Source organism: Lethenteron reissneri, unplaced genomic scaffold (genome assembly GCF_015708825.2).
Source record: "Lethenteron reissneri isolate LAM-NWPU_2019-01 unplaced genomic scaffold, ASM1570882v1 scaffold_82, whole genome shotgun sequence".
Taxonomy (NCBI): domain Eukaryota; kingdom Metazoa; phylum Chordata; class Hyperoartia; order Petromyzontiformes; family Petromyzontidae; genus Lethenteron; species Lethenteron reissneri.
In genome coordinates, this window is record NW_026892351.1 from 235,766 (window position 1) to 245,915 (window position 10,150).

A 10,150-nucleotide genomic window follows, 5' to 3' on the forward strand; every position below is an offset into this window, starting at 1 on the left:
ATAATAACTTGTACCTCATTGATTGATCTAACAGAGACACAAACATGCACATTACAGGACTTAAAAAGTTAACAGAAGTACTCAATACATTGACTCTCCAGCCATCATCATCATCACCAACCATCAAAATCACTATCCATCACCATTATAAACACCCATTATCATCAACCACCTATCAACACCATGACCCATCATCACCACCCCTCATCACCACAGATTATCATCGTAACCCATCATCATCAGCACCGATCGTCATCTTTACCCATCAGCACAACCCATCATCATCAGCAACAACCATTATAATCACCATCCATCACATTCATCACCATCATGAACCATCGTCACCCATCATCACCACCTACCCATTATTATCACCACCCATCATAAATTAACACGTAAACAGCTACAAACATAGATATGTAAACTGACACAAACATAACAGACACACAAATAAACAATCTCTTTAACGACTTAATAATAACAAAGTCAATATTACCCGTGCCAGGCTAGGTGCACACAGACAAATCCATTGCACAATAATTTACATGTAACTCAAATTCACACTTAGTACTACCACCTCGCTCACTTAAACATAACTACATAGATTAAGAAAACCATGAATTTAATAGTAAATAAACCAATAAGATTGTGTTTATACGCTTGCAATTTAATGAATGAAATACAAGTTCATAATTCAAATTATACAAAAATTAACCCGTAAAAACAAAGTTTTTCACTATAAATCCTTTATATGCGTGTTTAATGGGCCACAACCCAGCCCACATTGGTCTTTGAAACGGGCGGCGAGAGTCCTCTCGTCATCTGGCTTGAGATGGCTGCCACCTATGGGTCAGATGATTGCCTGCCACCATTAAGCAATTGGTAATTAAATATACTTTTTTTTACCTAAAAAGTGTAAAATTTTGGAAAGAAAATTTCACGAATATAAAATGTCACACACAACGAGTCTGTGTGCAAAATGTCAGCTCGATTGTATCACGGGAAGTGGGTTAAAAAATCGACCGAAAGATTTGCACGGTCGTAAGCGCGCAAGCAAGCAAGCAAGTGAACTTTTAATATGAAGCCTGAGGCCGAGGTGTATGGCAGGCCTAACGGCCAGGCCTCCCCTCTGTCCTCTTCGCAGGAATGGCGACATCAAAGAGCACAAAGCAAGGGGGCAAATGTTTAATTTCTGTAGCGTAATTTAGACTAATTAGAGACTACAAACACTATGTACACGATGTACACACAGCTACACAACGCGCACACACACTCGCCACACTTTCTCGACAAAACACGAACTGCACTCTCTCACTCACTCTGCCACTCACTCTGCCACACTCTCTCTTTCTCATTAACTCACTGTCTCTCACTAACTCACTGTCTCTCACTCACTCACTGTCTCACTAACTCACTGTCTCACTAACTCACTGTCTCATTCTATCACACTCACTGACTCACTCTGCCACTCTCAAGCTCTAACGCACTCAATCTCACACCCACTTATTCACTCACACCCACTCACTCAATCTCTCACCCACTCAATCTCTCACCCACTCACTCAATCTCTCACCCACTCACCCATTCACTCACCCATGCACTCACCCACTCACCCACCCACTCACCCACTCACCCACCCACTCACCCACTCACCCACCCACTCACCCACTCACCCACCCACTCACCCACTCACTCACCCACTCACTCAATCTCTCACCCACTCACTCCGTCTCTCACCCAATCGCTAATCGCTCACCCACTCACCCATTCACTCACCCACCCACTCACCCATTCACTCAATCACTCACCCACTCACTCAATCTCTCACCCACTCACCCATTCACTCAATCACTCACCCACTCACCCACTCACCCATTCACTCAATCACTCACCCACTCACCCACTCACTCAATCTCTCACCCACTCACTCACTCAATCACTCACCCACTCACCCATTCACTCACCCTCGCTGTGTTGACCACGGAGTCTGAAGTCGAACCCAGGACCTGCTGTTTCCGGTCCCGCGCACAACCAGCACTGCACCACGTGATGCGCCAGCCGGGCTCGTGGGGGGCGGAGCCTCGCGCTAGTGACGTCACCTCTGTTACGTCACAGCCACGCCTCCACCCACAGTGGAGAGGAATGCACACGAGGGAGCAGCAGAAGAAGCCTTTTGAGAGCGAATCCTCAACGAGGTGAGCGACCCTGTTGACGATGAATGTGGTTTCTTTTTATTTTACATTTTGACCACAAGCTTCATTATTTTTTATGTTTATATGTAGATTTTCTGCAATCAAATTAGAACTGTTAAATAGGTTACTTGGCATGCCCTGAAATGTTGCTGTTACTGTCGTTGTTAAGACCCCAGGCGAGTCAGAATTTAAGACGAGCATAACTAACCCGTTTAAATATCATAAAATATGAATAACATATCTACAATTTGAATCTTTCGTGACTGCAAGGATTCATACTCTTAGGTTTTTTCGGTAAAGTCACATAGGTGATTTATTATATTATTATTATGTTATTATTTTATTTCTATTATTAATTATATTCTTGGTTCTTTCGGTAAAGTCACGTAGAAGGGAAGTAATAAAATAATAAAAATAAAACATAATAAAATAAAATAATTCTCACGACGTTTCGGCTACAACGCAAGCAGCCGTCTTCAGGTGAAGAATGAGACAATGCCAAGTTATTGCCAAGTTATTGTCTCATTCTTCACCTGAAGACGGCTGCTTGCGTTGTAGCCGAAACGCCTTGAGATTTATTTTATTTTATTATGTTTTATTATTATTATTTTATTACTTCCCTTCTACGTGACTTTACCGAAAGAACCAAGAAGATGAATCCCTGCAGTCACGAAAGCTTTAAATCGAAAATTAATTATATTATTATTTTATTATTATTTATTTTTACCTACGTGACTTTACCAAACAAACCTAAGAGTACAATTATTATGTTCTGATTGCTGGTACAATTGTGTCCTACATTATATGTACTGAATTTTATTCAACATTTTGGGAGGAGTCTGCCTTTAAGTTCAGACCCTAGCCACTGCCATAGTTGCCTCCAATCTGTGATGTCACAGCCACATGGGTGGTACCTCTGACATCAAGTGACCTACGACGTCATGCTCGGGTTATAACAAATTATTTAGGTATGGTCATATGACCCTAATGACCTACAAGGCATATGGGTCTTTAATCAAGCAGTCGATTAATACAAATGGACTGTACATGAACATGCATGTCTAGATTAGAGGTGAAATATAATTGTTAAGTCTGGTGATTATGTTTAATGAAATAGGCAGTTGGAATAAACATGTTCGTGTGGGTGGATGAGTGAGTGATCGGGCGCACACATGAGTGGGCAAACAAGCGAGTGAGTGGGCTTTTAAAGCAACAGTCACGATAGTCTTCTTGGTTCTTTCGGTAAAGTTACGTAGAAGGGAAATAATGAAAATAAAACATAATAAAATACAATTCTCACAACGTTTCGGCCACAACGCAAGCAGCCGTCCTCAGGTGAAGAACAGGGCTGTCGAAAAGACAGCGTCTGAATGAACACCACCAAGCTTGGCAGCGTATATTTAAGCTGGGTTAGAGGGGGAAGGGCGCCTTGACAAAGATATTTGCATATCAACAGAATTTTAGCATATTTATGGAAAATGTAGATATGGGATTAGTCACTACTTGTGAAATGCGTAGGAGGTGGGGGGTGGGGGGTATCAAAGTCATATTATGCCCGTGCATTATGTAGGATTAGCAGCAACAACAAAAAAGTCCCGATAGTGTTTTAGATTTAAAGCTTTCGTGACTGCAAGGATTCATACTCTTAGGTTTTTTTCGGTAAAGTGACGTAGGAAAAAATAAATAATAAACATAATATAAATTATAATAGAAATAAAATATGAAATCACGACGTTTCGGAGGCAACACAAGCTTCCTTCATCAGGTGTAAAAAAGCACAGCAAAATAACTACAGTAATTACAGTTATTAACTACAGTTATTTTGCTGTGCCTTTACACCTGATGAAGGAAGCTTGTATTGCCTCCAAAACGTCGTGATTTATTCTTTTATTTCTATTATTATTTATATAATTTTTATTATTTATTTTTATTATTTATCTATTTTTACCTACCTGACTTTACCGAAAAAAAACCTAAGAGTATAGTCACGATAGTGATTGGATTGGTACAATGAGTGGTCAAATATGTATTAATTAAGAGGATGAGTGATTCAAAAGTTTGCTAAATCTGAGCATTGTTCCAACCTCCCCAGGCCATCCAACTTCAAACAAAATCTACTCCTTCCCAACAACATGGACAGACAAATCACGTGGGCTGAGATCTTGGATGACTATGAGGGTAAGTCCCAGATACCTGCATCACATGGATTATATGCGGAGGAGGAGGCTCCTTGATAAATTAGTTTTCGTAGACATGGCTTGGTGGTAATGGGAAGACGTAATGATCGAGTGTGGCAAATAGGATGGGTTTAGATTTGAGTTTCTGCCATCTTCGTTCATACTCGGTTCTCAAGCTTAGGTAATTTACGGTCTCAAAATGCCGACAAAAACATGACTTGTAAAGTTTGAATGCCGTGTGATGACTATTTCTCAATAGCAGGTCCTGTTGTGTGGTAAGAGGTAATTACTGGGATCTCAAAAGTAGTTCTGTGAAATTCAATGTACTTCGTTCTCTAATTCATTACTCGTCCTTGGAATGCATTTTCTTTTCTTCATAGCCCGGGAGTCGGCGTGCCAGTCGACCACGTGGGGGGACGTTATGGATAAGGTGGACCCTTTCCCAGGCCAAAGTTACAAGAATCGCTCACCAAAGGTGTGTATGGGTTCTAGATTTGAAGCTTTCGTGACTGCAAGGATTCATACTCTTAGTTATTTCGGTAAAGTCACGTAGGTATAAAATGAAATTAAAATAAATAAAAATAAAATAATAAAAATCACGACGTTTCGGAGGCAACACAAGTCTCCGTCCCAGGTGGGACCGTCACAGCTGAATTTGCTGTATAAAGTGAGGCAGGGATTCCAAGATGCAAGTTCTTAAATACAAGTTAAGGAGGGAGGAGGGGGGAGGAGCTTATCAGAATGTGGTAGCCAATGAATGGAACGTATTGGGGGAGGGGGCGGGGCTAGAAGAGAGCACGATGTGTATGGGGTCTGTAGGGTTAAAACACACGACATTGTCTCGAAAACTAGCACACCATGTCACCTCACCAGCACACCAACATATCACGACACCAAGTCTCCCCATCACTTTTCTCATCACACTACACGACCATCAATTCAATACACCATATTAGAGCCTCATCGTGCCTCTATACCATCACAATACACCATCTCTCGAGAACATTCCATTACTTCTCCTCTCCATATCACAACACCATGTCCCGACACCATCACCGCATCTCTTCATCATCCCAGTCATGCAGGCACTTGAAGTGGCCATTACCAATGAAGACAGAATGATATCAGGCAGTCACATGAATTATGTCTGTGAGTTGATTGCAAGTTGCCATTCCAGTTCCCCACTATGGGCGCTGCAGTGAAGTTTGTCCAGAGTATGGGCTTCCAGATATTTATATTGGGACATTCTGTGAAATCTATTGCCAGTGATGATTATTGCCAACATTTGCTATGAAACCGTCACAATCGAGAAAAGTCTTGAGTGCATGCATGGGGTTTGTGAGGATATATGAGGATGTGACATGTATTTTGATTCTATAGGAGTTGGGATATTTAGGAGTTAGTATTACACGTACAATGTAATACAAGTATTGATGGATAAGGCATTCTGTTAACAGTAGGTGATAGTGTATATTCAAGTGTGTACTAAGCAAGTTTGAGTGACTGAATGTGGGTGGCTGCATCTGTATATACATGTGTATGTTTTTTTGTTTGGGTTTATGTGCACGTCCACGTTTTCGTGCCTGTGGGTATGAATGTTTGCTTGCATGTGCATGTCTGAATGTTCCTTTGCTTATCTTTGCTTGATCAGAGGATAATTGGAGAGTTGAAGGACGTCAGCGGGGTGAAGCATCTCCAGGAAAAGAACCTTGGCAAAGAAAGATGCACCATGGAAGAGGAGCGCCTCTTTGAGGTGCAGCGCATTGCCAGGGCGAAGTGCCGCACAGAGGAGAAGTACTTCCGAGATTATCTCCTCAAGAAGCGCCTCATTAAAGTGAAGTACTTCATTGATGAGAAGCATCATCGCGAGATGAAGTGTGCTGAGGAGAAGAGTCTGGAGGAGGAGGAGAAGTGTCTCGACAACGTGAAACACGTCGAGGAGGAGAAGCGCCTTGAGCAGGAGCAGCGCCTCGCCAGCATTGCTACCATCACCACCACCGCTACGGCCGGCACCTTCACCCCCACCCCTGCCACCGCCAACGCCACCACGGCCACCACCGCCACCACGGCCACCACCGCCACCACGGCCACAACCGCCACCACTGCCACAAAACCCGCCGCCACCACTGCCACCACCGCCACCACCGCCACCACTGACACCGACGCCGTTGCCGCTACTGCCACAAAACCGGCCGCCACCTCTGCCATTGCCACCGCCACCACCGTCACGACCGCCAACACTGCCGCCACTGCCACCACCGTCACCACCACCACCACTGCCGCCACTGCCACCGCCACCACCTCCACCACCGCCACCACCGCCACCACCACTGCCACGACGGCCACCACCTCCATCTCCGCCACCACCGCCGCCGCCGCCATCACCACCATCGTCACGACCGCCGCCACCACCGCCACCCCTGCCGCCGCCACCGCCGCCACCGCCATCACCGCCACCACCACCACTGCCACCGCTGCCGCCGCCACTGCATTCACCACCATCACCGCCACCACCGCCACCACGTCTACCGCCACCGCATCCACCTCTGCCACTCCTGTGCAGGGCCCGATTGCTCCAAGCTTTGGAGAAGAGTGCTTCCAAGCAGAGAAGATGGAGAAGAAGACAGAGGTGGAACAGGAACACGAAGAGGAGAAGGTGGAGGTGGTGGAGGACGAGGAGGTTGAGGAGGAACAGGAGGAGAGAATGGAGAACAGACAAGGGAGAGAAGATGGTGGTGGAGGATGAAGAGGAGATGGAGGACGAGACAAAGCAGGAGGTGGAGGAGGTGCAGGTGGTGGAGGTGGTGATGCAGGGAAAGAAGAGGAAGCGAGGGGGCCTTGCTCGCGTGGCGAGAGCGATCACCTCACTCCTCCGCCGCGTGCTGCTTTGTGGTGGCATGTCCACCACACAATAGGGGTGGTTGTTGTGGTCGTGGATCGCTGCCAACCATGACCACTATCACCAGACTATCCACCCACCCCGTGACACATGCCACCCACTCACCCACACACCCCGTGATACTCGTCACACACACACCACATGGTTCGCCGGAGAGACGGTGCCACTGGGACCACAGCTGTGGAAGGAATCTGAGCAGCAGATGCCAGGACTACAGTGGAGAACGACTGCTATCAAGACACCTCACACAACAAACACACACGGGACTAGCCAAAAAACATAGCCGTCCCCATCCTGGGCCCCTTCCATGCTGGTTTTCATCCAGGCAGTCCTCATGGGGTGACCTTGCCATGGTTTCCAGGACATGGAAGGGGCAGCTGACCCAGGACGAGAGAGCTAGAGGGGTCTTGTACAGACAATTGACGAAACCTGCCACGTGGCAAGCCCCAGAGCCACTCCTGTAAAGAATAAGATTCAATACCATTGTTGTTGCTGGTACTATATAAACTTTGTGAAATAAACCCATGATGACACAACATAACGTTGAATTGCTTGCAAGTGCTGTCTGTGTTGGGTAAATGTGCCTTGGCTCGGATGTGAGGTGTCCCAGCTGTGTGTGTGGCAGTACAAGTGTAATGAGTGACTTCCACGACACGTCACATAGAGGGTACTTCTTTATTTCTCACAGTGGGCACAATACAGGCCAACACTGGTTCTTACTCTCACTGAATAGAACTCTCGGCAATAACACCTCTACTGGCTGCACGCAGAGTCGATCACTCAGCGTGGTCCCCTCGCCCTCACTCGTCTCGCCGCTGGCTGGCGGCATGATGATGACGGCGATGTAATCATTCAGGAGATCTTCCACGTGGCCGGACAACGGAGAGAGATTTTGGTGAACAGCGACACAGCCAGGACCCAGGACCCCACACGAGCCCCGAGCTCCGGTTCCACTCCCCATTATATTCCCCCAGGTGTGCCTAAGCCCCGCCTCCAGCCACGCCCTTTCGTGGAACCTTCGAGCAGATTCCCCGAGCATTTCGGCTAACCCCACCTGTTTGCTTTGCCCCAGATATGCCTCCTTCACTGATTGGCTGTTACTTCTGTGCCTGTACCCGTCAATGCCTTCCCAGGACAGCAGGTGTCACTTTGTCATGTCAACAGGTGTAACCCTGTCATTACACAAGGACAAACATATGAGAGACGTTACTCCTACTTAAAGAACAGGTGGGAGGGTCCTGCTTTTTACTATGTGGACCAGAGGGCACTTGAAGTGTACTCAGAATTAGTTCTGTGATATCAGCTTCAGTGGGCCATTCTCTAACACAAGGCTTGCAATGGTCTGCTAGAGACACGAATGGATAATTGGTTCCATGGCAGGATGGCGACATCCCAACACGGGTTAAAATGTTGTGAAAATTTGAACATGCGGGTTTATGAATCAAATACGTTGCAGTTGTATTACAACTGAAGTGGCTTTTCGGCATGGAGGTAGGGTAGATGTGAAGTTTAATAACAATGTGTACCCCGTCCTTTTTAACGACAAAGTAAAGATTCAGAGTGAATGTACATCCACTATCGTTACTATCCACATACAAATATAAAACACACACATTGCATGGAATTGTCCAAGTGTCTGACGAAGTCATTACGAACAACGTGAGATCGTAAAATCTGGGGGGAGCATTAAGGATCTCAGCGTTGATAGATCAGTGTCTCTCACACAGACACTCACCCAGAAGCATGTCGATACACACACAGAGACCAAAAAAACCGATACGCTGTCTTTCTGACAGACCTGTTCTTCACCTGAGGACAGCTGCTTGCGTTGTGGCCGAAACGTCGTGAGAATAATTTTATTATGTTTTATTTTTATTATTTTAATATTTCCATTCTACGTGACGACTTTACCGAAAGAACCAAGAAGATGAATCCCTGCAGTCAAGAAAGATTTGGATCGAAATTTAACCCATATAGCCTTCAAGAGACTTTTGGGGCAAGTGCTGTTAGAAAGCACAAATCCTTTGTTCACGGCTTGGCCTATCAAGGATTTTGCGTTCAATTGTAATTTTTTTTACATTTACAATCCGTATATCAATCAACATAGCTTATCTAATCTGGCCATTGTAATTAAATCTTAATATGTATGTGCATCCCACTGCATAATTGTACGTTTCCGTATGAATAAAGATGTACATCTCCATGCATAAGTCCGTGCTTCCTGTGAATTTGCTAATATTCACCCGACAATGTCCTCTAAGCTGCAGCAAGTTTAGAGGATTAAACAACGACATACAGTCTGAAGAATCAAAATGATGTTGTCCAGTTTAATTTGGACTAAGAGGTGCAAATTTATACTCTACTGACTTTGTTTTATAAATACATTTAGAGACACTCATGATGAGTGGGGTGCTTCTAGGAAACGAGTTTGTTTTGTTATAATTTTAGTCAAAAACTTTGAACAATCATCCGAATGGTTTAGCCTATAAGCGTGGTATATAATAAAGTTACGCAAAAAAAACAATCGTCACCTTTTGGTCTGTAACATACGACCTTCGGTGTGTATATACACCAGTGTGTTTGTGTTCAATATTTTGCACGTGTTTAATATTTTGGACGGGTTTTTAAGGTAATTGCATTGAATATTGAGGGGTTACCAGCCACTCGCACCCGTCCAGAGACCTCGTGGGCCGCTGTGGTGGCTACGAGCCTTCCCTCTGGGAAACTGCTCACATCTACCACAGCGTTACCGTCCGAGACCGTCAATGAAGGAAGGGGTTTGTTTTTGCAAAACTTTACTCGTGGCAGGGGTTTGGCAAAAAACAGGGAGTGCCTCCTTTTGAGGAACAAAAACGAATGAAGGGGGCGTGGGAGCGTGGCGT

The 10,150-nt window shown here is 45.2% G+C and overlaps 1 protein-coding gene across 1 annotated transcript; it reads left to right on the plus strand.

Annotated features, from left to right (window-relative positions):
- Positions 1-2,065: 2,065 nt before the first annotated feature.
- Positions 2,066-7,031, plus strand: LOC133340150 (uncharacterized; the record flags this gene model as incomplete). The annotated part of the gene is made up of 5 exons (XM_061548218.1): positions 2,066-2,195; positions 4,285-4,370; positions 4,750-4,844; positions 6,021-6,629; positions 6,933-7,031. Coding segments are annotated over exons 1-5 (942 nt in total), but the record flags the coding sequence as incomplete, so codon positions are not given.
- Positions 7,032-10,150: the final 3,119 nt, after the last annotated feature.